General features: G+C 34.9%; 1 protein-coding gene across 1 annotated transcript in view; it reads right to left on the bottom strand.

The window, feature by feature from the left end:
- Positions 1–194: 194 nt before the first annotated feature.
- The window catches only part of ABCB1 (ATP binding cassette subfamily B member 1), a 49413-nt gene continuing 22669 nt past the window's right edge, over positions 195–26938 (bottom strand). The window contains exons 8-29 of the mRNA XM_031066762.1: positions 26442–26613; positions 25205–25329; positions 24283–24454; positions 22603–22716; positions 22184–22294; positions 20985–21110; positions 20590–20793; positions 20054–20224; positions 18685–18846; positions 16925–17137; positions 16030–16176; positions 15584–15688; positions 14283–14360; positions 12777–12860; positions 11521–11724; positions 9512–9612; positions 8390–8530; positions 7126–7282; positions 6619–6816; positions 4757–4963; positions 3686–3832; positions 195–2275 (exon numbers count right to left, since the gene is read on the bottom strand). Of these exons, the coding sequence (XP_030922622.1) occupies positions 2081–2275; positions 3686–3832; positions 4757–4963; positions 6619–6816; positions 7126–7282; positions 8390–8530; positions 9512–9612; positions 11521–11724; positions 12777–12860; positions 14283–14360; positions 15584–15688; positions 16030–16176; positions 16925–17137; positions 18685–18846; positions 20054–20224; positions 20590–20793; positions 20985–21110; positions 22184–22294; positions 22603–22716; positions 24283–24454; positions 25205–25329; positions 26442–26613 (3334 nt within the window). The 3' untranslated portion in view covers positions 195–2080. The remainder of the gene's footprint in view (positions 2276–3685; positions 3833–4756; positions 4964–6618; positions 6817–7125; positions 7283–8389; positions 8531–9511; positions 9613–11520; positions 11725–12776; positions 12861–14282; positions 14361–15583; positions 15689–16029; positions 16177–16924; positions 17138–18684; positions 18847–20053; positions 20225–20589; positions 20794–20984; positions 21111–22183; positions 22295–22602; positions 22717–24282; positions 24455–25204; positions 25330–26441; positions 26614–26938) is intronic.

Below are 26938 nucleotides of genomic sequence, written 5' to 3'. Positions count from 1 at the left end.
TCTCTCGCCACAGTCGTTCCAGCCGCTGTGGCCGCTGTCTCTGTCCAGGAGAATCCCGTCACCCGCGGAGACGATTCTCCCGGGTTTCGGCACCACTTGTAGCGGTAAGGGGTGACCTGGTTTCAAAGAATACAGCACGGCAACCCAACTCCCTCATGGGTCACTCGGGCCAGTGACACACGCAGACACCAATGTGGTGGACGGTCAAAGGCCTTTAATGTTACAGTTCAGGGGGTTTTATAGATAGGGCTTCTCTACGTCAGGAAAGGGGTCGTACGATGCTTAGCAAGCAGTGGAAAGTTACTGGTATTTCTATGTTAGAGGGGGTACAAGTTTGGCTACATTCCAAGGGTGATTGTTATCGGGGACAGAGGGGGGAGAGAGGTTTCTGCATCTCCGCGTGACATCCCGATATCTTGCGAAACGCCTGTCCCTGCCTGCTACACTCATTCATTCCTAATCCAATAATTAGAAAATATATCATCAACAACTAAAAATCCTAGATTAAAAACAAAATACTAACATCCAGAATTTAATTTTAAAAAATCACTCTAAGTATGTTCTTACTTGAATCTTCAGACTATAATGTTGAAGAGTAACTATTTCATTCTTACAGTTGCAAGTATTACTTATTTCTATTACTGTGCGGAGTAATATCCTTATTGACAGACAAGAACATTATTGTATCAAGCAATGCATAAATAGAAACAAATTTTCCAGTCAAACTGGTTTTCCATCTAAGACAGAAACAAAAGAAAACAGGTATGTGATTCAACAGGAATACAGTGAGACTGCATCAATCAACATTCTGTAGAGTGTAATTAGTACATGGTTGAGCTTAGCTGATATGGCCTATCTGCCTACAGACTGGCTCTGTGTGAGTAAATATCGGAGTGTGGGTATGACAGACCAAATGTATAAATCTTAGGGAATGAGAAAATGCAATGACAGAAGTGCAGACGATAGATTAATCGAGACAGTTTTAAACTTAAAACTTTACTGCATAAATACTCGCTAACAAAATACATTTCTACTGTTTAGTCATTAATAATTATTAGTCAATATTACTCCATGTTTGAAGCAGTTATTCCTTTAACAGCCATCCTATATTTGCAAATAATATACAGTATCCCAGAGCCCATGGCAGGAATTCAGCACCGATGGTTGCAGTCCTTGAGAGTGTCAGTCACGGCAGTGCTCAGGTTCAAGAGCTCTTCAGCCAAGGATGTCAACACTGAAAAGGAAGCTTTCCTTCCCCCTCCTCCAAGTCCAAATCCAGGATTTTCACCTTGTATAAAACATTACAGTCTTTAGAGAGCTCTTATTCCTTGACCTCTGACTCCAAGGACTTTGAGAGACTTGCAGAGAGTACTTTCCCAGGCTGCAGCAGATGCCTTGTCTTGTCCACCAGTAATGGTCTTGGGTTTTTTCCTTATCTATTGTTTAATTTCTGTTTCATTTCAAGCAGTCTTTTTCCATCTCTTAAGCTTGCAACTCTTCAATGATCAGTAACTAACCATCAGTAAGGTACTTATAGTTCTGGGATCTTTTTTTTTAGCCTGTGCCCATATTTTCAAGGCCTTTACTAAAACTCCACATCAAAACAGGAGACACCTGGCATCAAGCTTCAGCCTACCTGCAAATTCTCATAATATATGGTAACAAGCCTAATAGGCCAGGACTGACTGTCTTACACAGGCACAGCAAGGATAAGGCTTGAGGTTTATTTCTGACAAGAGCAAAACCGTTTTTAATGAGCATGAAAATATTTCCAAGTTGCTCACACCTAATTAGTGTGATTTTTGAAAGAGTTCAAAGCAAGCTAATAATAATTACATTTGGCTTAGCATGCTTCTACTTTCATGAATGCCATGGGCATCTGCTTTGGCCACATAAAAAAGAGGTTTGAATAATGAAAACTAGCAGTGACAAAATGGTACACATCTACTTAGTATTTCTTGGATTTGTATACCTTATGAAAGGAATGAAGAAAACCAAAAGTATCAAGACTGACTGTTGATATTGAAATAATTACAATGACAATTCAGAGATATATACTGCCTTGGGTTGAGATGTTGCATTACCCACTTTGAACATTGACCAGGGAATAGTAGACACCTTTTTCAGCCAGAAGCTGCTGGTGGGTGCCCTGCTCTGTGACCCTGCCATTCTGGAGCACGACGATCTTGTCAGCGTTCTGGATGGTGGAGAGGCGGTGAGCTATCACAATGCACGTGCGACCTTCCCGAGCTTTATCCAGCGCCTCCTGGACAATCTGCACAAGGAACAAACCAAGAGGTGAGCTCTTCTGGCAGCTGCTGGGACATACACCTCAACTGCCATCTGTAAGCTCGAATATGGCAGTGAAGGAAAGGGAATATATGTTGCTCAAGCTTCTTGATTTAGAATTAGCTTGTGTCTTGGCAGAGTCCAGGCTGTCAGAGTGGATAATGCTGTGAGAGTTAAGAGAATTAGAAGGAACCAGGCTCGTTACTGAGATGCATGGCAGGAGAAAAAAAGAAAATGGTTTTAAATTGTAGGAGATGTTCTGACTGGATATAAAAAGGATTCACTGCAAGGATAATTAAGCATTGGAACAGGGACAAAAACATCTCTACTGAATCTCCTTGAGATTTTCAAGTACCCTACCAGACACAGCATAAATTAATCTAAATTTGAGTTCAGTATTGGTCTTTGTGTGAAGAGGAGGTTTAATTGGGAACCTCCACAGCTTCCTTTCATGACTGATTAATTATATACAGAAGTCAATATTCTTGGGCCAGCTGCTATCATATTAGTTCTCATGATTTCACAGGGAGTCTCATGAATCACATTTTCTTAAAGCTATCACTGGCAGAAGATATTAAAAACAATCTCTGCTTTCTTGTATTTATTCCTTATGCTTATTAATGCAGAATAAAGTAAGAGGTTAAATTTAAATACCTAACTGGCATATAATCAAGAAAACAATAAAACATGGAATTATTTAATGGCATTTTCTCCTTAAACCTCATTTTTTCATGCCTACAATTGATCAAAACTTCATAGAAATCTTAACTTTCCAGATTATAATATATGATATAATATTTGCCTCATTAGTAGTAAGTATTTTTGTAGACTCTGTTAATTTTCTACAGCTGGATTGCACTTCTGTAGTATCAAGATTACAGCTTTGGCCTTAAAAAAAAGGTAAATGTTTTAGCAATTATTACCTAAAATTTTAATTTTAGCCATGAACAGGTAGCAAGGACCAGAGAGCAATAGGAAAAGGAAGAAAACTTAAGAAAGCCACATATCACAGTTTCACAGAAAAAAAACCCCCAATGTTCTTTGGCACCATCCTCAATCTTTTTGGCTTCTGTAGTTTGTGTGTCTTGATTCAATTTTGATAGCATTTTCTCAGCTGAAGCCTGAAGACTTCTAGGCTAAGGAATGCATTCTTCATAGCAACATCAATCTGCCTACTGCCATACAGATGTAAAAACCACTTTTTTTCCCCCATGGAGGGGTAAGACTTTTTTCCCCCCAATGAGGGGTAATTATATTTGCCTATTATTTGCCTAAACATATAATTTGCATAAGACGTCATATTTCCAGCTTTTGGCTTTAAACTGTGGGAATAAAAACAGTAATCACAAAAAAAAAAAAATTTAGATTCCAGATTTCTGGCTGGGACATAAGTTACCTTTTCACTTTCTGTGTCTAAGGCAGAAGTAGCTTCATCCAGAAGCAGAATCTGGGGCCTGCGTACGAGAGCCCGGGCAATAGCGATCCGCTGCTTCTGGCCACCAGAAAGCTGCGTTCCCTTGTCCCCTACACGGGTATTGTATTTCTGCAAAAAATATATTAAGTTCAGGCTGTGAGTGAAAATCAGTTTGGATGTATATTGAAGCATATCAACTCTGACACCAGCCTCCCATAATCTGCATATTCCACACCAGTAGCTCTCTGAAAACAGCTGACAAGAATTTCTATCTGCTATGGATCTGTAGATCTTTTACTGGTAGACTTCTTTATAACATCAAGTGTTTAATGAATTCAAAGCAACAAGCCACTCTGAGGTTGGAATGACAATGTTATTCTCAATCAGACAACACAACACCAAGGGTCAGTGAAAGTCTGTGACAATACTGGGGTTCAAACTCTGAAAAATCATGCAAAGTGAGATAAGTATTCAGGGGAAATGTGATTAAATTTTTAGCCTTTCTGAATACTTGTAATTACATCTTTCTGGTCTGCATAAGGACAAGATTTTGTGCATGGCAGACCTTTCATCTGACCCAAGATGCTCAGTCTTATAGTATTATGTGTTTGTCTCATGCATATAGGTGAAAAATTCTTAGTAATTTTCAGACCACAGGAATACTTGAAATTCAAATTCTGGCTAGGTATAACTGGAAGAAAGTAAACTCATCAGTCTAGCAGAATCTTTTACATATGCTTGAGAAAGACAGGAGCTTAAAAAAAAGTTCAACTTTAAAATCCCCACCCCTTAGTAGCAGCTCTCAGTTAGTTATAATTGTGTGTCTTCTTCCCCGAGATCTTAAAAGTTCCACTCTCCACCTGACAATGGAATCTCCCAGAGTGAAAATAAGTATGCTAAACACAATTAAGTAAGAAAATATTTTAAAAAATGTTTCAGATTTATTTTCATCTCAGAGAATTATTGTACCTCGGGTAATTATAAGCAGACAGTTTTCCCCTGCCACTTAAGTTCACATCCAGTTCTGAGAAGGAAAGAAAGGGAATAACTTACATCTGGCAGTGAGTCAATGAAGGAATGGATATTGGCTTGTTTTGCTGCACTAACAATTTCCTCAAAGGACACCTGCCGGCTGTTATCTCCGTAGGCGATGTTTTCAGCAATAGTGCAGTCAAACAGGATTGGTTCTTGTGAGACAATACCAATCTGAGCTCTCAGCCACTGGATATTCAGTGACTTTGCAGATTTGCCATCAAAAAGCTGAGAAAGCAAACATTTTAAATTTTAGTCACATGGCTATATATGAATTTGAGACCCACTGTAAATTCATACACAGCAGTTGCACAATTGTAGCTCTTTCCTTAGCTCTTTCTTATCAATTGCAAACTTGCATAATCCCTTCCCCTCCTTCTTGTCTATGTTCCAAAATTTTCTAATTCATAGAAGTGAATGGTGACTCAGTCCTTTTCTTTACTTCAATATTTAATTAGGATTTTGAAGACAGTGGAAGATAGGATATGCTGAAGCAACTTCAAAGAACTTTGCGTAATTTCCTCTATTTTGCATCTATAAAGGAGAAATTTACTTCCTTAAGATGTCATTTGCAGCAAGTTTTCTTTATTGGCAACTCTCTCATACTTCTGCTAAATATGCCTGCTGAATTGCTATCATTTTTTATTAGATAAATACAGAATTTTAATTTTTTTTCTATGTATCGGCTTCATAATTACACAGTCGCAAATAAACCAGGACATTAAAAGTGTTGTTAAATCTCCAATAGAGTGACCCAGCGCAGCACTTCGGCTCTGTGTTGGGTGACATGATCAGCTGGGTAGTTGAAGAATTGCCCCCTTCATAGCATGGCTGTTGGAGGAGATTATTCTATGAACTCCACAGCTGGTGCTAGAACAGTCAATTTTCAGCCAATATAACTTTTTCTTCAATGGAAAAGGTGCTATAATGAACCTGACTCAAAATCCAGTGAAATGAGGGAACTTTTGTGAACAGCTGTTCTGACAGTTTCTGCTTTAAGCTAAACCCCTTTCACTCAGTTCACAGTACAGCTCAGCCTGAGAATTAGTCCAACACTTTTGTGGTTTCTATGGCACAGGTCTGTGCTTTACCCTTCAGTGAGCTGTTGTTGGTTATTCACGGACACAAGGTCAGAAACACTGGGAAGGAAGTTGCATTTTGTTAAACACACTTTTGAGGCACCGATGCTGCCTCTTTCTAGACATCGCTTTGCTACATTGAACCTTTTTGGGCACTCTTAACCTCAAAAAAATCTTTTTGATTGTATCTAGGCTTTATTTAATTATAGTTTTATGCTTTGTGAGTATCTCTGCAGAGACAAGCTCTAAAATTCTTCTAAAACCTCTGAGCACATTTACACCAAAGAACAACAGCAATTAAGAGTAGCACTATGTGAAAAAAAATTGTGAAGTTGCTGAATGAGTAGTATAGGAAACCCTACATTTTAAACCGATATTACTGAAAGTATTTACAATCTATCATTTAATAAGCAGGCATACTCCTAAAGATGTTCCTGACAAGTAAAAATTATGAAAAAAATTACTTTTGTCAATGTCACCTTTTTTTTGAAAGAACATAGATGGAAAATTCTATTACTAGATCATATAGAAGTAGATATATTTATCAATTTTTCAACTGTTCTTATTATAAAAACCTCAATAAATTTGTTCTGAATTTAAAGCCATAATGAGACTGTGGATCAATAATTGTAATGTGGGAAACTGGGACTTATATACATCTAGTTTAATTTAGGAGACCCAATGAGTCACTTAAAAATACTTAAAAATAAAACTAGAAATACCTATTGTACTTATAAAATCACAGAAAACCAATGAAGAACACTCTCACTTAACCTGTTGACATGTTCTTGCAAAAATACTTACCATTTCTCCATCGAGTGGGTCATAAAACCTCTCCAGCAGCTGAACGACAGTGCTCTTTCCACAGCCACTGCTGCCAACAAGAGCCAGAGTTTGTCCCTTTTCTACTTTTAGATTCAACCCTTGGAGGATTTTGACCTCAGGTCGGTTTGGGTAGTTAAATGCCACATCTTTGATTGTTATGTTTCCCTCAAATGTTTCCTATAATGAAAATATTATCGTTGTTACATCTTTAAGACAATTTCACAGATGATTAGAATAGAATTGCAGAAGTATCCACACCCCTCCAGAAGCAATAGAGATTTTCAAAACAAATACCCTTTTGACTCTATGTGCAAAAGCTGGACTGACAATAGAGAACTTGGTCCATGTCTTGTTCAGATAGTGCCAAAGATGCATTGTGGTAAGGATGTAATCAGAAGGAGAGGAAGAATCAGTTTGAAGAGAGTGAGGAGAGGGCTGTCCATATCACCAGTAAATAATATCACCCAGCACACGTGGCTTACTCACAGGCTTGTCTCCTTCCTCACTGTAACTGTCTATTGAGGGCACCCTTTCAAACAGCTGAAACAAGTGGGCTGCTGATATCTTGGCTTTGGCATAGTCTGGAGCAAAAGAACTGGTTTGTCCTAGTGCCATTGCACCAAATACAACAGCTGAAAACACTCTATAAAGAAATCAGGGAAAAAAATATCATGAAGAAAAGAATAGTGTGAATGTGGCTGCAGTCAACTTTTACTTAGAGAAAAAAGAGGGTTAAATTTAGAAATAATAAAGTAGTAATCAACTATTATTGCTTTAATTATTAATTTAGCTCCAGAATTTTCTTTTACCTTCTTTTAATGAAATGAGATAAACATGCCTGCATTCCAAATTCAATGTTTTCATTACTTATTAGCAGTAATTTCTTTAGTTTCGTTTATTCTGGATAGTATATTAAGTCTCAGCTATGAGGAAAGGGGTCAATGGATGGCATCATTGCTACACTAATGCTGTTCCATCCTCACTGTGGTTTCCTCTCAAGGGTTCAAGGACCTTTGGGAGTTAGCGATCAGTTTTTAAGGTATCAATGAAAATAAGAAATCAAGCCTGTAACAAGGTGAAAATTTTAATTTTCTACCACATCTCTGCAGGAAAAAAAATGCAGGATTTACAATATTGATAAAGGTTGAAAACTATGCTTTTATTGGTTTTTGATGATTTTATGTCATTTTATGGAATTTTATGTAATTTTTAGGCTACATTAGAGTAGTTTAAAAACCTGTTGTCTTCAGCTATTACTTACTGCCACACACCATAGAAAAAAAATCATCACCAAGAACAGCTATTTGGCACATGAAACCTTTTAGCCTGTTTTAAGGCAAAGTAAAATAGACTCATTTTTATTAACTTTGTGTTTTTTCTTCAGAGCTACATAAAGTGATCTGTTTTATTCTGTGTTTGGACAGCATATAAGGGCTTACACAGTTTTTGCTCAAACCTTCCCTTTCAAATCTATCCAAAAATTCACTCAGCTGTCTAGAGATGTTCAGCTAGCAGATGGAATGCAGACACTTTCTAACATCTTCTGGTCAAAATGAACTATCTTTAATTAGATTGGCAACAAAAAATCAGTATGGTTGACCTTCTTGGGTATTCAGGTCACTGATAGCCACACTGGTAGAATCTCAGTCTATCATACTTGTTTCCATAGCCCATGTATTGAACTGTTGCTCTTAAATTATAAATAACTTTTCTGAACAGACAGAAAAGGGATTGTAAAAGAGATACTTACAAAAATACATGTTTATACTCCATGAGGTCGTTTACCACTAGGTAGGCACCAAACCGGAAACAGCCAGCATAGGTAAAGAACATCATTGCTTGTGAAAGGGCAAAACAAAAGCCAAATATATGTGCCTTCTTCACAGAATTTCTGTACAGAAAGAATGCATATTTTCATCAAAGTGTGCAGTCATACTGAAATCCTAGTACACAAAAAACAATTAAACAATTTACTTCAATTGGTACTGTTATGAATGGAAAGTTTACATACACTGAAACATTAACTAAAAACACTTTTTTCTAGTAGGGGAATAAGTTCTTATTTATACTAGAACAATAGCAAGATGAAAAGTCTTGGAGCTATCCCATCAATGCCAACCCTGAGAATGGTTAGGAATTGTTCTGCAAATCACAAGATATGAACTCAAAAGCCAGCAGCCTGGGAAAAAAAGTGAAGTAATATATTTTATGTCCTGCACTGTGCTCTGACCACTCATTTATTATGGTAGATGTGTTAGTGGCACCTCTGCTTCTTTCCCATTATATCTGTGTACATATACTTTCATTTTCTTTACTTTTCTCATAGATGTCTGAAAAGGATACAGACCAGTCTGGAACAAATAAAACTTAAATTCATAGAATCTATTTAGTTGTTTACTTTAAGACTTTTAAATTTTTATTTAGTCCAGACAGACTTATATTAATTTGTTTTCAGCCCCAAATCAGCAAGTAATTATTCAAATGTTTTCAATCCTACTAACACTTTAAAAAGTGGCCTAATGCAATATTCAATTTACATTAAAATAGTTTTAATTAAATATCCAAAAAATCAGGTGGAAATTTAGATTAGACCACTTTGAAAGCTCACTTAAAACCAACATTTTTCCAAACCAAGTAACATTGTAATAGAAGATACCAATATTCTAACAGAAAATTAATTAAATAATTTTTTTTTAAAATGTTGACTGGTAGTGGTTGTATTTGTCAATATAAATATGCAAAATATTGACATTAATTCTGAGATAATTCAATTATACATTAAATCATAAACACTATCAAAAAATATATTATTGTGGAAGTAAATGTTTGCAATTTATTACAGATGTTTTTTAGCTTAGTTATTTTATTATACCTGTATGGGACAATCAGATGTTCTCCATACATCAACTCAAATTTTCTTTCTCGGGTCAAGCTAACAACAGTTCTAATATTTTCTATTGCTTCTGTGGCAATCTGCAATAGAAAAACAAATGTTTTTTGTAATCAAAAAATAAGTATGGTGCAATTCCTTATTCTAAATTAATAGAAGGTTCTGTTGGAATACAATTTTATATTTTATACTGGTTATTAAAATCATAGACCGTTCATATAAAAATAAGCATTTTACATTTTTCTTTTTAGGAATGAGATTTTCTTAAAATGATCAGACTTTTCTGATAAGACCTCTTTAATGTTCTACAAATAAATGGTGAAAAACAGTTGGACAGCAATAACAAATATAGAGAAGATACTCAACATGAAACAAAAACAAAATCATTAGACAGCAATAACAAATATAGAGAAGATACTCAACATGAAAAATGGCATATTAGCAGTCAACTTCCAGTCTGCAGAGTTTGAGCTACAATCCAAATGTCCAGATTATTTAGGCACCTTGGAGTCTATTGAGATCTCAGCAGTAAATATTTGATACCTTCTTTTAGCTTGCAGATTCTTTAGACTTGAGTCATTTGTATACACAAATGTTCCAGGGGAGATTCAGATTAGATATTTAAAAAAAAAAACTTCACTGTTAGGTTGGTCAGGCATTCAAATAGATTTCCCAGGTAGGTAGTGGAGTCACTGTCTCTGCAAGTGCTCAAGAGATGGATGTGGCACTTGGGGATATGCTTTAGGGGTCATTAGGGTGGTGCTGCCTTGATGGTTGGAATTGATGACCTTGAAGGTCTCTTCCAAACCTGATGATTCTCCAAAAGACTCTCAAATCTTCAATGCATTTTGCTATCATATACATTTAATGTAATTTTAGTTTAATTAAGACCATAAAGTAAGGATTTTTAGTAACCTAAGCTCAGCAACTCTGCAGAAATTGAATTTTGCAGGGGGAACACTATTTTTACTGAAAAAACACCCATATTTTTTTAAAAATGAGAATTAAATAAAATGCCTGTAGTCCAGCGCTTGCTTAGGTCACCTTGAGAAGGGAAACTAACATTACTATGAGAAGAAAATATTTTTTTTAAGTTTTGAAAAAAAAATCAGAAATATTTGTAGCACCTGTGCTAATTCTTCACAATATGCTGCATTAAAAAAGTCTTTAGTGTTTATTCCAAGAATTGTCAACTATTTTCTATCACATCTTACAACAAAACAAAATAAATGCTCATCCCTCAGAGAGAAGCAGAAGGAATGCACGCAGTTGAAAGGAAATGAATGGAATTGCATGACCTTGGATAAATTATTTTCTTTTCAGCAACTTTTCAAAAGAGTAGGACATAAGAAGAGATTTTAGAAAAGTTTTACCTTGAAGAAAGCAGTACCTGGGAAGTGATGAAATAGTTGTTCTGTCCCAAAAGGATTTTTGGAATGAAGTGACATTAAATGCCTTAATTTAATTTGTTAAACAAGAGTCTAGCCTTCTTGCTTTTCTGTTCTCATCTTTCTCTTCCACTCAAGAAACAAAGGAATGGCAAACAGAAACCAGTGGATATATACATATTATCACTGCAAACATTAATAAGAGGAAGAAGGGGAGAGAAAAAAATAGCAGTGTAATAAACATAAGACAGATGGCATGCAAAAAAGGGATGACAGGAAAAAAAAAAGAATGTCAAAATGAGAGTGGTTGCAAAATAAGAAAAACAAAGATGTCTAGAAAAGGAATGAAAAGAGAATATGCCTGAATTGTCTTTAGCACATTCCAACATTTAACTACAAAAATATTAATTGGTTAATACCATAAGTCTTCAATTGTTATTGAAGAGGTGTGATGCTCTGCAGGTCTACCAGTGTACCTGGCTGTCTTTGGAACTTGCATATTGTGAAATGTTCTGGACTCAGAAGTCATACATCCATTAACAATGCTTTGGTAAATATGACTGTATACATTATACAGAAACAGATTAATTTCTCTTGACCCACCTTTCCTGCAGCTTCCAGCTCTCGTTTATCTTTCTTAGCGTGTCCAGCCAACATCTTCATTTCAATCATTCCTGCCACCGCAATGATGGGCACAACAGCTAAAAGCAGCAAGGTCAGCTGCCAGCCATAAACTAATGATATAATAATTCCAGTCCCCAGGTTGGCTATGTTTTGGGCAATTAATGCTAGTCTGACACCAGTTGCCTGGACAAGAAAAAAAAAGGCATTTCTTACCAACATAACTGCATTTTAAAAAAGAAAAGCATTTTCACCCATAAAATTCCTGATTCTCAAAGCACTGCTTAGAAAGTCTTAACTCAGTTTTGCTATTTTTCAAAATGGCAGGTTCTTAAATGCTTTGTAAAAAGTTATCTAGATCATATTTATATCTTCTTTCCCCATATTCTGATTACTTTAATTTACTCTGCAATTTCTAAATTCTGCTCTTGAAACTGAACAAGCTTTACCCTCATCACATACTCACATTTACACCTAAACATTAAAATCTGTCAATTTTTTTAGATCACAGAACTAGTTTTACAAGTCATCACACAGAGTCCAATAAGAAAGAAAATTAAATATTTAACTTTTCCTATTGAAATAAAGGCAAAGATACTTCAGAATCCTCCAGTTTAGGAAAAAAAAGCATATAACTTCATGTTGCAGTAAAAATTTACTTAAGCATACACAAATGATTACATTCATTTACTTTAGCTTGATATTACATAACCCTGAAAGCACAGAATTTACTTATAAAGAGTCTCCATAAGGTAACCGAGAAAAGGAAGTCAATTGCTGAAAGTTCATTGGTTTTTTTTTTTAATAAGAAATCTGTACAACCAAAAAAAGAGCAGGAGATTGTGAACTGAATAAATTTATTTGCATGTCTTTAAGTGAATAAGACCTCTTTAAAAAGACTTCTTAGGTAGGAGGTTCCCAATAGATTCATTTAATAATAAAGATCACAATACAGCACAATAGTTTATTTTTTAGAAAAATTTATTTGGAAATTAGTCTGTAAATATATACTACCATAATTTTCAGAAAGTTCATCAGTGCATTCTCTACCAGCTATTGGTATATATATCATTATTATATATATACCAATAGCTGGTATAGTAATTTTTATATTATTTATTTTATAGTATATTTTAGTTTTCAAAATCAAGACTGGTATCCAGCTAGTCAAAACCAAGCTGCAACTTCATTACATGCTAAACCAAACAGGAAAACTTCTAACACAAAATTTTACTTACTCCTTTCACTTGAGAGGCATCATTAGCAAGTCTTGTAGTTAATGCTCCAGTGCTGTTTTTAGGATTATCAAACCAGGCCATATCCTACAATAAGAAAAATTATTTTTAAGACCAGATTTTGAACATTTCAAATAAACTGTTAAGTAAATCTGGTAAGCGGCAGTGCCTCAGTTCTACATCTTTAAATAAGTTTAATTCCATCACTGCACATTGAATATATTTAGAAAGAAGTGTAATCTTGTGAATCATTGATGTATTCATTGTCACTGCTGAGGAGGAAGGGGAGCAGCTGAGAGATTCCAAAAGCAAAATTTACGCTCCCTCACTGCTGCTCCTTCACTGAATCTGCTTGGAGGAGAGGACTCTTTGGTCACACTCCCTCATGGTTGCAAAGCTGCTTGGGGAGGGGTTAAATGTAAAGCATTTTCAGGTTACAAACTAAATATTCCTTGCTTTGTTTCTTCCCATATTGAAGAAGCTTATTTTTAAGCTATGAGACACCAACGAACCAACAACAACAACAACAACAACAAACCCAAAACAAACAAAAAAAAACCAAACCCAAAGCCAACCAAAGGAAAAATCAACTTGCTCTATCTGATCAAAGTTAATTGTTTGGATCGGGTACACAGTTTATGATTTATTCACCAAATATCTGATTTAAACTGTCAGGTGTTGCATGCATTGAATGAAGTCCTGATAATGTATTACAGACATTTGTGACCTCAAGACTCAATTGTAAGATTGCCTTTTCGTTAGATTTTTAGTATGGCTGATCTATAAATTGTGATTTTTCAGACTACAACAGTTTTCTGTCATGTTGAAAATAGTCATGTTCACATGAATCAAATTCTGTGTCTACATGTAGCTTTATGTGCAAGACTTAAAACCCCGTAACTATCATATTTTGTATTTCATAATCTAAAATACCGATCCTGAAATCATGCAAAATTTAGCCAATTTAGAATTAACAACATTACATTCTATTTATATTTTAACTCTCTGAAAGCGGTTTTACTTTTCAATACACAATCTTATTGTTGCATTAACAAACAACAATTAGAGATTTGGGGGCTTGTATGAAGACTTCAAATAAATATATAAAACTGCGTACCTGTACATATCACAATTCAAATCAGACATTTGAAGTAAGTGTTACAGTGTTAGTTGTGTTGCATTTCTTTAGGGGAGATAGGGCCCAAAGAAAGCAAAGCAGGCAAATGAACAGGCAATGGGATACTGCTGGTGCATATCAACTTGTCAGGCCCTTGTAACTTGGCTGTAAAACTAAGTCTTTGCAAGGAGTACATAAAAAGCTCTTGTATTGATTTTAGATTCTCCCTCTAAGGACACTTTGCATAACCACATGTAATTAATCAAATTGGTTTCTAGTCTGATTTAAACAATCGTCTCTGTATGATGGAGTGATGTAGAATCCAGTTATTTTATACCAATACCATCAATTATTTTTAAAACCTTGGAAATTAAAATATTTATTATCTTTACCTGTCTAAGCATTGCTTTAAATGCCATAAACCGAAGCCTCATCGTAAGAATTTCTCCAGCTTTGCCAAATGCGAAACCCTGTTTGAGAGACAGTACAATGCTTAGTATAGTATTACACTGTTTGTGTTTATTCAGTAAATATTTTAGATAAATTGCCTCTACAATGTCAAAGTAAAAAATATTGCTGTTCTGTTTGCAGAAAGCAAATGTAAAACCAGGTTTAATATATATAAATTCTAGTAGGTTCACAGTACTTATATTCAAATACTATTAATGAAAAAAATATAGGGAGCATAGCAATATTTCCCAGCACTGCTTCACCAGCATGCTTTAAGGAGAAGGTTACTAATCAACCCTTTGACTTCATTTGTCTGAGTCAATGTAAGTCAGATTTAAACAAGTAACATTTAGGTCATTAATTTTAGATTAAAGGCTTTTTAAGGCAACCTGGGTTCAGTCAAATGCATCAGCCAAATTAAAAAACATTACCGGAACATTTCTAAACTGAGCAAACCTATCACAACCCTGTACTACTCAGCCTTCCGTACTCAAGGCCCTTTTTGCTTGTGCAATGCGACAATTCCACAAACAAACAAGGTTTCTGCAAGAGGCTGTTTATGCTGCTGTCCCAAGCACGGTATTATTTCACTCTGTGGGCTCACTTAACAGATAAAACTATACCAATATGTTCCTAAATTATAAAATGGACTATATATGAAAATATTTAATATGATTACAACCTTTTTTCTTTTTAAGTGGCACTGTTGTATCAGGTACAACCTTTAGTGTTTCAGCAGGAGGAACTTAATATCAGAGTGATGTTACCTGACAAACTGGGCCTGGGAGTCCCACAGGAGAAATATGGGATGTTCCCTTGGACAAGGGAAGGGTTAGTGAAGTAACAAATTGGAGAACAAAGGCAGGAGATTGATAGATTTTCAATTACTAACAGATTCAATTAGGAAGATTTGAGTGGGAGGGGGGAGGTAGAGTGTGAGGACTGGAGAGATTTCCTGTTAGCTGACAATGGAAAATGAGTGAGACAATCCCGAGTTTGGTGCTGAGAAGTATCTGACTGATGAGCAAGATGGGAATTTCTAAAGTTCAGAAGTCTGAATAGATTCAAAACGCTCTTAAACAGCTCTAGGTCAAAAAAGTTTCAGCACGAGACATATCTAGAACCATAAATACAGGTTCTGGTTTGAGTTGGACACATATTATGAAGATGCAAATTTTTAGTGTATTTCAGATTTCTAAAACATGATGAACAATTAAAATAATGTTAAAATATTAAAACATACCTGAAAAAAGAAAGTAAAAAAGGAAATGATCCCAACTACTAAAAACAGCAGTGAATATATGTTGCTTTGTTTTCTTAAGGCGTCCTTGTCAGTCTCTGAAAAGATCTATAATATAAAATTTGAAACAAAGTTTTTATAAAATTAACTAACAACCTAAATACTCTCACCTTTCTCAGTAACTTTTTTTGGTAGTCAATTGCAATCATATGAAATTTGATCAAATATTACATAATATTTAATGTATAACAATCATATGTCAGGTTGTAGCATTTTGCGCATTTTTAGGATTTTTAGCATTTTGTGTCATACAATTTTTCAGATTTTTGCAAGAATGCATCATCCATCCTTCGCTTTAGTGATTGTTTTTAGTGATTGTTTTTAAGCTAATTTTATTAGAAACAAATATGGTGGGATTATAGTTTTTTGCTTATTTTATTCCAACTTACCCCAATAATTTCAGAAAATATGACTGCAAAAGCAGGTTGTAAAGCTCCACTGATAATTGCACACAAGGTTCCAACTACAAAGTATGGCCACTCAGTTTTGTTCAACTTCATAATTTTCAGAAATGAAGCTGGAGGTAATTCTTCAGCCTAAAAACGCGAATTGCGTTGGAAAAAACATGAATGTATTTGGCAAAACACAGGGAAGATGAGAGATTAATAATCAATTTCCTATTCCCAGAATCTATTCAGGGGAAGCAAAACTGTATAATTTTTAATAACATGAATAAATGATTGTACTTTTTTTTTGTTCTAACATGAGGGAGATCTGTACAATATATCTACAGCACTTTTTGTATTAGTTTATCCACGTAATTTTTGTTGGTGAATACTTTGGTATTGATTGGTGATGACTGAACTATTCATTCTGGGCATATTACTGTGAGTAATCCATGGCTTGATTAATTCAAGTAATTGTTCATGAAGCAATTAATAACAGTAAAATTGTTGCTGTAAATATGAATGTAATAATATTTGGGGGGGGGGTTGCAATTTTTGTTGCAAGTTGTTATTATGGGCTAAATATTTTGTTTCTTATCCGGAAATGAATGTTTAACCTGTATAGGTTATGTCAGTATGGTACGTAAATATATGTAAATATGTGTCTTTTAAAGGAAATTTACTTTCAATAACAAATTCATCATCTTTGTTATATTACCATTTTATTTCTATTATCATTTATGTTGAAATTAAAAAAGAAAGTAATTAATATTATCAATCAAAGGCTATTTAGTATTTTTAAATTCTCATGTCTTTTTGTACCTTTTTCCAGCAGGAGAATGAATTAAACTTTGTTTAAAGGAATTAAGTTCACTAACATCTCTGCAAAGATACTTACAGGTGAAGTTTTTTCCTCATCAGGACTATCATTTTGCTCTCCTGGCTTTTTCGTGCTTCTCCGAGTTGATCGTCTTCTCAATCCTCTAGTTAAGGATTCCTCAGAGGCTGGTTCAGATTCACTGCTCTTGACACTACATACATTCTCATAATTTTCTGATGATGGAAGTACATTCTCATAATTTTCTGATGATGGAACTTCAGCTTCTATTGCCTAAAAGTGGGAAGAACATGATGCTAAGATTAAACATGCACATATTAAAATTTTCAAAATTATGAGGTAATCAAAGTAAAGGTAACTTTGTTTCAGTTGAAAGAGATATTGGAGAGCAACATATAATGCCTTAAGGAGGTATGAAAATCTGTATAATCTTTATTAGAACTCTATCTTCAGAGCTTTAGTCATATATGAGTTTTGCATCTCTCATGAAAATTCTTATAGTAAGTGGAAGACAGAGAGTAGCTGCTCTATTTTTTAATAAATTAAACAAAAAAAATTAAATTGAGAGTAAACCCTTTGCACTCGTCTTGGAATCTTTTAGAATGAGTTCTTGGGGAATATACAGTTTATTTATGAAGTGATAAAACATTACTGCCTTTACTGGAAAATACACCTAACAATTCTTGATTTTAAATGGAATAAGGAATTTCAGGAGGAAACAAGTCAAAAAGAGATTTTGACTGAAAAATTAGAGCAACCTGGAAAAAAGCCTTACCCTTGGTGGTACTTTTGCCAGTCTCTTTGTCAGAATGAATACATATCTACCCACCCTGAGCTTTTTGATAGCAACTGGATTCAAAGTTGCCTTCAACTTGTGTTTTGTTTTTCCAGATCTTTTTTATTTCTTACTGTTTTTTGCATTAATATTAAAAATATCTTTTTACTTGCTTTCAAATTTTTATTTTCTTTTTTTATTGTTTTTCAATTTTATTTCCATTTTATATTTCCTCATTTTCCCCATATTTGCATTTGCTTGGATACAAAGTTACTTTGAATCTAAGGTAACCAAATGCATTCTCCTATGAAGAAATATTTTAGTTGATCTGGTTAACCTCTTCAGTGTGACATACTGAGATGGCAGTTTCAGCTTCTTTAATGCATGTAGAGGTTATGCAGTAAAACAAAGGCTACAATGAAAATCTGCTATAACCTAATGGTCACATAGGACATTGGGATGAAAGTGTCAAAGTATCTTGATCTTCATTTAATAGCTAACGCATTTCGGAAATTTATTATAATTTGCAATCTCTTTTTTTCTATCTGTATAAGTTAAGAACAAGTTAAGTTATATAAGTTTTGCTTTTGGCATAGCTGAATTATTTTTAATTTTCTTCTATTCCAACACTATTTTTTCCTTTAGAAATGAATTCAGTATGAAGGATTACAACTAAACAGCTTAAAATATGCATGCTGTATTCCTCCAGAGTCAGCTACTGTATTTTACCTGTTATCAGCCTAAGAACAACCAATGGAATACCAAACTACTGTAGCTATCTGCTGTACACTAACTGCATAAAAAGAAAACATAAAATCATCTTTTAAGTTTAAATACCTAGAGGATTAAAAATGTACTATCCTGGGTTTAAACAGGTCTTGTAGCCAAACTAGTAGTCTCTCTCAAATTACTACTCACCTTTCAAAGTACATGAGTCTTTTGCTGTTATCAAAATATGCTGCAGAATTTCTCATACTTCTGCTTAAATGACTATGGGTGGGGGGAAAAGAAAAGGAAATGAGGCAACAGCTAGAGACGGAAGTACCTGCATGTTAACAAGTTTGTAGTAGATTCCCTTTTTCTCAAGCAATTCAGCATGATTGCCCAGCTCTGTGATAACTCCACCTTCAAACACAGCAATCACATCTGCATTTCGGACTGTTGACAGTCGATGAGCTACCACAACCGTGGTGCGTCCTTCCCTTGCCTGAAAACAGCAATAGTTAATGTGAGCATTTATAAGTAAAAGCAAAAACTCCTCATCTTCATGGCAGAGTTGAATAGGACCTAAAAGAAACATTAAAATGGTTCACAGAAAAATATAACTTTCAAAAAAAAATCTACAAACATATTTCAATAAGTTCCTTAAAACAGAAATATAATTTAAAGATTGAAATTTAATATTAGAGATCATCTTTCACTGTGGCACTTAAATACATCACATTTGATCAAAAATATCTAAACAAAAATCTCAATAAATAAAATTTTAGAATGTTGCAAACCCTAAAATGTTTAAAATGCTATAATTTTTATATTTAGGCCCAGAGTTGCCCACTTAAACAATAAAATCCATGGAGAATTTATATTCAGAAACACTAGAAAATATTTTACACTCACTTTTAAAGATAACAGTGTTTTAAGCTGTAAGTCACTTACTAACTCAAGTGACTACAATAAAACCAAAATTTTCTAAGATTTCATATGAATTGTATTTCAACTAAGTATCTTTCTTTGGATATTCATAAGCATAATACACTTAATGTTCCAAACATCACAGCTTGTCATTTTAATTATGAGGCTGTTTGAAAGTGATCAAGGAAATTTTAGTTTAAATAATGAAAGTAATGATCCCAAGCAGTGGAATTCCGTTGGAAGCTGGATGGAGTTCATCTTCAGTGATGTCCCTCAAGAGGTCCCTCATACTGGGACCCCATACTGTTCAATATGCTCATCACTGATACAGGTAAATGAGATTGAGTGCACACTCAGCAAGTTCAGGGGTGACATCAAGCTGAGCAGTACAGTTTATTGACTTGAGGGAAGGGATGGCATTCAAGAGGTCTCTGACAGGCCTGAGGAGCAGGCCCAGGAGAACCTCATGAAGCTCAGCAAGGACAAGTGACTGACAATAATATGAATGGCAGTAGGACAGATAATGGATGAGGATGGAATTTACACCAAGAAAATGTTGATTTAATCTTAATAAGGCAGAAAATATTATTCCATCTTCTAATTTGGAATAAGATTTCTCTCTGTAATACCTGTAGGAACTCAAAAATTCTCTGTACAAAGAATATTTGCCAGATTAAGGTTTACATTTTGTGTTTTTATGTGTCTCTATTTTCAATAAAAGTCCAGGAAAGAAGTAAATGCTATGCTCCTACTTACATGCTTAATTTTAAAACACTACTGACCTTGTCCAGTGCTGCCTGCACAACTGATTCACTCTCAGTATCCAAAGCTGATGTTGCCTCATCAAGCAGAAGAATTTTAGGATTGCGAACCAAAGCTCTGGCAATTGCTATTCTTTGCTTCTGGCCTCCACTGAGCTGTGCCCCTCTTTCTCCAACCACAGTTTCAAACTTCTACAAGACAAACACATGTATTGAAAAGACTCAGTGTCACAGTCCTTCCACTAAAGATGTCAGCAATGCCAGAGATGCTTGTAACACCTTCTCCTTTCCCTACAGGAATAAACACCTACTTGGATACACCTGACTAATCATTTGTGTTCCTGGAATTCTGGTAGTTCTTCAAATGACAGCCAAATCATTGTCTGAAGATATAAAATTAACATTATTCTCAAAAGTTATGAGGAAGCTCTGCATAGCTCTGCATACTCACAGGTCCAGGGATAGCTTCCTATCCTAACAAGCATTCCTTCTGAGGAACTATTTGGCGCAAGAAGTTTTAGAAGAAATTATTGCAGTAGGAGAGCTGATCTGCTTACATTGGGTAGCTTCATGATGAAGTCATAGGCATTTGCCTCCCTGGTGGCTTTTTCGATCTCCTCCATGGTGACATCCTCACGGCCATAGCGAATATTTTCTGCAATAGTCGTGGCAAAGAGCACGGGCTCCTGATTCACCACACCAATAACCTCCCGCAGATACCGTACGTTTAAGGTCTTAATGTCCTGCCCATCAAGGGTAATCTAAACAAAAGAGAGCAGACAAAAACTGTCTACTGCTTGTTTTGATCAAGAAACCTCTCTCTCCATGCCAGCATGTGCCATTTAAGCGGACACTTCACCTTGTCACTGGAAAATTGACAAGAGCAGTGAGGCTGGAACTAGACTTTCAACACATGACATGCAGAGCAGTCATCTCGCTTGAGGTATCTTACCGTGCCTTCCTTGGGATCATAAAATCTCTGGATGAGCTGAACAGTTGTGCTTTTCCCACAGCCACTGCCACCAACCAGGGCCACTGTCTGGCCAGAATTAATCTTGAGATTCAAGCCCTTCAGTATCTGTCCATATAAGAAGGTTGGTCGAAAACATAACAGTATTTAGAAATGTCAAGGTAAATGTGAAAGACTAGAATGAAGTAACCTTTAAATTTCTAGCAGAATTTGGTAAAAAGAATGTAAACATGTGGATCTAAATTTTGTATTACTGATGACTTCAGCTCAATTTTCCTTATAATTACATCACAATTGGCTCAGTATCAATGTATTATACACCAGACTTCTCAATTACCCATCTCATGAACCAGTTCATATGACAAAATAACAGTAATACACTCTTCATAACTAAAATATAACACAGAAACAATATGATGCAAAATTTCTGTGTTATGTTGCCTCACGTTTTTCTTTAATTCATCATATACTGACCACAAGGAAGCTATGTAAAAGTCATGGTTAAATGCTGAGTGTATTCCCTTTCTGCCTACCAAAAGTAAGAAAGGTCACTTTATCAAGGTCAGGGATTTTCCTTCAAGGTGAGGAGGGAAGTTATGTAATGCAAAGGCACTTTCCACGGAAATATTTTCAGGAATCATTCATATGTTATTTATCATCACTGCATTAAGATTCCGCATACATGACAGTGCTTTAAAAAGGAAACTTCTTCTCTGTCTAGACAAATACAGATTCTGATCTTGATTCCATAAACAGCAAGTCCTTGCTGAAACTGCTTTCTTTTTTTCCTGGTTCAGACACAGTCATAACAGAGCTGCATTGCAATTGTTTTAAAACTTATTAGCTCATTATTATTACTATACACAAACATTTGAGTTAGGATTGTAAAATTATTTTGATAGAAATATATATTTATAGTTTTTTGCATACCCACACTAACTAGGGCATTAGACAAAAAAATTATTCAGGAAACTTAACATGTTTACCTAAGGTGGAAATAAATCTAACTAAAAAACTAAAATCACTGTGATGACATAGTAGTTTTAAATACATTAGAGAATCAATCTGAAATGGTTAGATTTTCAACAAAAATTAATTTATGTGAATTTTTAATGATTTTTTCCCAACATATGATCCATATGTTCAACTGTAATATATACATAAAGTTTCAATTACAGTACCTCAACATCTGGTCTGGATGGATAATTGAAGTAAACATTTATTAATTCCAAGTTCCCTTGTATGTGGTCTGGTTTGTAACCTGCCTCTGAATAGCTGTCAATTTGAGGTTCCTGCGCAAATAAAATAAAATAAAAAATAACCATTTTTTTTCGTAAAGAAGTCCTCAAGTGCACCATTATTCTGCAGAAATATTAAACATGTTTTTTAAGTAATTTAGGTGAGGTTTCTGAAAGATCTAAATTGTACAATGTTTTGCTCCCTCACTGCTACATTGCTACATTGATGATATGCTCATGCAAGAATACTTATAAAATTTTTCCATTATGCTTCTGTGTGAATTTAGTTCCTGTCTTTAAAAAGAAGGGTCTCTTACCTTCAAAAGAAGTTTTGAAATTATAGTGAGGGCAATGATACTCACATTGTCTATTATGTTAAAGATGGCATAGGCAGCTCCTCTTGCACTTGCAAATGCCTCTATGCTTGGAGCAGTCTGTCCAATACTGAAAGCTCCAATCAATACAGAGAAAAAGACCTGAAAGAAATGTTTACAGAGGCATGTATTCATTCTTATTTAAGCAGAAAATTATTTCTGTTAGGTATTTTTGGGTAATGAGGTCTGTTAAGGGAAGTTTAAGGAATCTAGAATTAAAGCAAAACTGAAAAGGTCTCTCTTGGGCAAAGAAAAACATTAAGAAAAGGGCTTTTTAAGGATAATATCAGAACTGAGAAGCTGTACAACATTAATTTTGCAAATACATTGAGAAGAAGTGAAAAGTGACTCAGAGTTGTAAAACTTATGACAAAAAAATTAGAATTTCACTTGATGTCTCAGGATTTATTGTACTAATGCATTCTTTTGCCAAAGACTGGAAAGTGTATTACATATCTGCCAACAGAACAACAACAGATATGCAAAACACTATCATTCTGCTTTCAAAGAGACAGTGAGACAGAAGTATAGAAACCCAAGTTCTTCATCAAAAAGTAATAAAGGATCCCCCACTTCAATGAAAGAGTAAAGTGCAAGCAATGAACAAACAGCAGCAGAAGAGAAAAATTAATAATTTTCTCAGAATAGCAGTTCATTGCTTTCAGCTAGTATCAAAACAAAAGCAATTAAACCACCCTGCTCAGAGATCATAACAGCCATAGTAGTCAGAGCAAAGTCTGTCACACCCATCCTCTTGAACAGGGGTTATTCACTGATTTTACATCCAATAATGCATCATCCATGTCATAAAAATATTGTTTGAACTACAACACAGACAATTTGCAATAGAGTTTGCAAATACTTTGAACAGAATAAATTACACATAAGGTCATGAACTTCACTGAGAGGTTCCATATGCCAACCTGTACAAAAGGTTCAAAAGAGCCAAAACCATATATCAGAGACATTTTCCACAATCTTCAGTGATTCATAAATGAAACGGGTAGTTTAAAAAATATACAAATATATGCATATGGTCAACTGGCTGGGTTTCATCATGGTTAACAACGTTATTCTTTCTCTGTTTACTTCATATTTCATACAAAATTAGAATGGTTTCCACATCAAGAGAATAATTTAATTTATGATTTAAGTGTTATGGTTTTCTTCCTTCAGTTAGATGGTGACGTATTTCCTAGTCATAAGTATGTTTTTATCCCACACAGTTTCTAAAAATACCAAGAAGTGATTCCAGCCTCTCGTGGTGCAAAACATAAGCAAACATTAAGGAAATTATCTACATAGACTGCACAACAGCTAAAAAAAAGTATTTGTTTCTGCACCCTGGAAATATATTCAGTCCTCTGAAAGCAAATAGAACTAGAAAGGGTCTTGTACTTCAGTTTTTGCTTGAACTGTTTCTATATCAGCCTGATTTTACGAAAATCAGAAGATATATAGGATCAGTGTAAATCATATATGTTTTATTTGGGATCATATAGATTGTGAAGTCCTACAGAAACAACATGTGGTGAGAATCTTTTTGTTAAGAAGGGATGCTACTTTTGCAATTTTGGAACATAATTCTTATTACAGTCAAATATACACTTTAAAGTTTGTTCTTTATTATTTCTCACTGTCACTGAGAATTTACTCATTAATACTTACTGTGAGAACTTTGCCAATAGTGTAATCATCAGTCAAGATCAAAGTAGTTCCATACCAGAATGCCAGTGCATATGATGCATATATTAGTAAGAAAGCAGCGCCCATAGAAATATTAGCTGTAATAGCCTTTCTTATTCCAATCCGTTTAGCATCTTCTAAATTTTTATGGTATCTGGAAGAAAGATAGAAGTTCAAAATAGACTCACACTTGTACCATGGCAGATATCACAAAAGCTCTGTGGATGGATTAGAAAAAGAACGTTTACAAAGTACAGCAGTTAGGTACATAAAATATCTAACCCTAAGACTGTATAAAGGTAAGCCTGATAGTCAGGCATGGAGTTTCTAAGGTAACCCCTAAAAATGCCAACATTAATCAACTTGGTATATAGAAATAAAAGGGCATTGCAGGTCGGGGACTGGCATTTAAGTTGCTTCTATAGATCAGTGAACTTTTATTGTGAACCACTCAAGATTAAAGGTTAAATTATATCAGCAGATCTATATTTTACAGTATGGCAGAAATAGAGATACTGCTTGTTAGCACCTTCTCAACTACTGAGTAATCAGATTAGATTACTCAATAGTTTCATTTCAGATTAGATTACTCAATAGATTACTCAGATTATTTATAGATTACCAAGGATATCATCATCTCTTCACAGAACAGAGGTCCTCTTTTGTCTAAAGCTCTCACAGTAAGATATTTGAAGTAGTTTGCATATCATTTAATGCAGAGGCAACATATCAACTCTAGAAAAACAATTAATTGTTTTCAACATGTAGCAAACCTTGTAACAATCTCTCATTAACTAAAAATGCAGAAATCACAAGATTCTCAACAGAAAATATACAAGAAAATCTCAAACCATTTGAAGCGAGTATTTTAAAATCCAGTGATGAAAGCAAATATTACTCTTACCTTTTAATTTCTTTTTCCTGTCCTCCAAAAGCTATTACAGTACGGATTGCTGCCAGAACTTCTTCTGCAACAGCACCTGCTTTTGCATATGCAGCCTGTTCTTTGTCAGTGAAAGCAGAGAGAACCTAATACAGAATCAAGTATTTTGACATATGAAAACCAGAATAATCTCAAGCACTCAAAATGGCTTTTATCACAATTACTGTGTTCTAATATGAAGCCTTTCGACTATATTAGGCATGGGTGCAGAATGTCCAATGATCAAATTCCTAAGTATGCTGTGAATTCAATCAAATAATTCCACATTACACATTGTAAACAACTAAGGCCTGGGTTTTCCGTTTTCACCCAGTGCAAGAGATGAGTAGTCATAGTGAGCTGCTGTGGTTTTCCCCAGGCAGACCTCCTTAGCTCATTCTCATCTCTGGCTGTCTTAGCCAGAGGACCCCGGAGCTTAGACTGTGAAGAAGTGGCCACAGTCTGCGAAGACTCAGCCAGCTGACATACATCTCTAATTCTACCTTTTCTGCAATTTACTCACTCCAGACAGTGAAAGCTTTAATGATCTTTGAAATATAAGGGAAATAAAAAACCATAAAAATCTCAAGACTTAAAAAATATAAGGCACTGTGGTCCCATGGAAATTTGGACCTTTTCTCATCTAGAAAAGGTACAGAATTTCTCACCAAATTTGTTAACAAATACAAAAAACTCTGTGTCTGAGACAAAGATTTTTTTCTAAATTATTCTCTTACTTTCCAGGAGGTGCAATTATTTCTTTCAAGAGATAAATACTTATACAGATGTAAGTTAAAGAGTTACAGGTGTGGATTCTACACATATATCTTACTTCTTTCTCTGTATGCGCTATATTAGCAGAAACAGCTTCAAATCAAACAAGTCTGCTCAATCTATGGGAATTATAATATTCAAATGACATAGAATTGCTGAACTGTAGAATGACCTTGAAAGGGATCTTAACGATAGCTATTTCCAGCTGCTCTGCCATGGACAGGGACGCCTTCCACTAGACCAGGTTGCTCAGAGCCTCATCTGACCTGGCCATGAATGAGAGGGTACTGATCCACAGTTCATCTAAGAGCTTATGTACCTAAGTGTTATCTAAAGCTATAATTGCTCTAAGCACACATTCTAATACTAAGACTTACAGATATGTAGATTTATTTCATTATCTGTCATTAATATAAAACCTGATGCTGTAGGTATGTTAACTTACCTTTGCCCAGAGGGCTGCTGAAAGTCCCAGGACAGGGCTAACTGCTAGTATTACAAGGGTTAATTTCCATCCTCTTATAAGACCAACAATAAATCCTGTCACAAATGTTGTTAGTGCTTGAACAAGCAATCCAACCTTGTCACCTATTCCATCATTAATCTTGGAGACATCACTGAAAAACAAATTACAGAGAGGAAGAAAAGTGCAGAAAGCACAAGAAAGATTTCCAGTTTTGTCACGTGTGGAAGACAATCTTTATTATTCAATTACTTCTCCCAGTAACAATTTTCTTCAAGGTAAAGCATTATGTAGTATGGCCAAGGAAAATCTCATATTTCCTGTGAAACTGTAATGCTATAAACCTGCTTGTGTCTGAAAAAGTTGAAATTCTTTCTATAAAGCAAAACTACTCTTACTTTCTTAATTCCAAAGTTTTTATCAGTTTGGTACTTGTGGGCTGTTTGGAAAGAAAAGAAAAGGATTTCATGTAAGGAATG

This window comes from Geospiza fortis, unplaced genomic scaffold, assembly GCF_000277835.1.
Source record: "Geospiza fortis unplaced genomic scaffold, GeoFor_1.0 scaffold138, whole genome shotgun sequence".
Classification (NCBI taxonomy): Eukaryota; Metazoa; Chordata; class Aves; order Passeriformes; family Thraupidae; genus Geospiza; species Geospiza fortis.
Note: the sequence above shows the minus strand (reverse complement) of the source record. Positions and strands in the feature narration are given on the sequence as shown.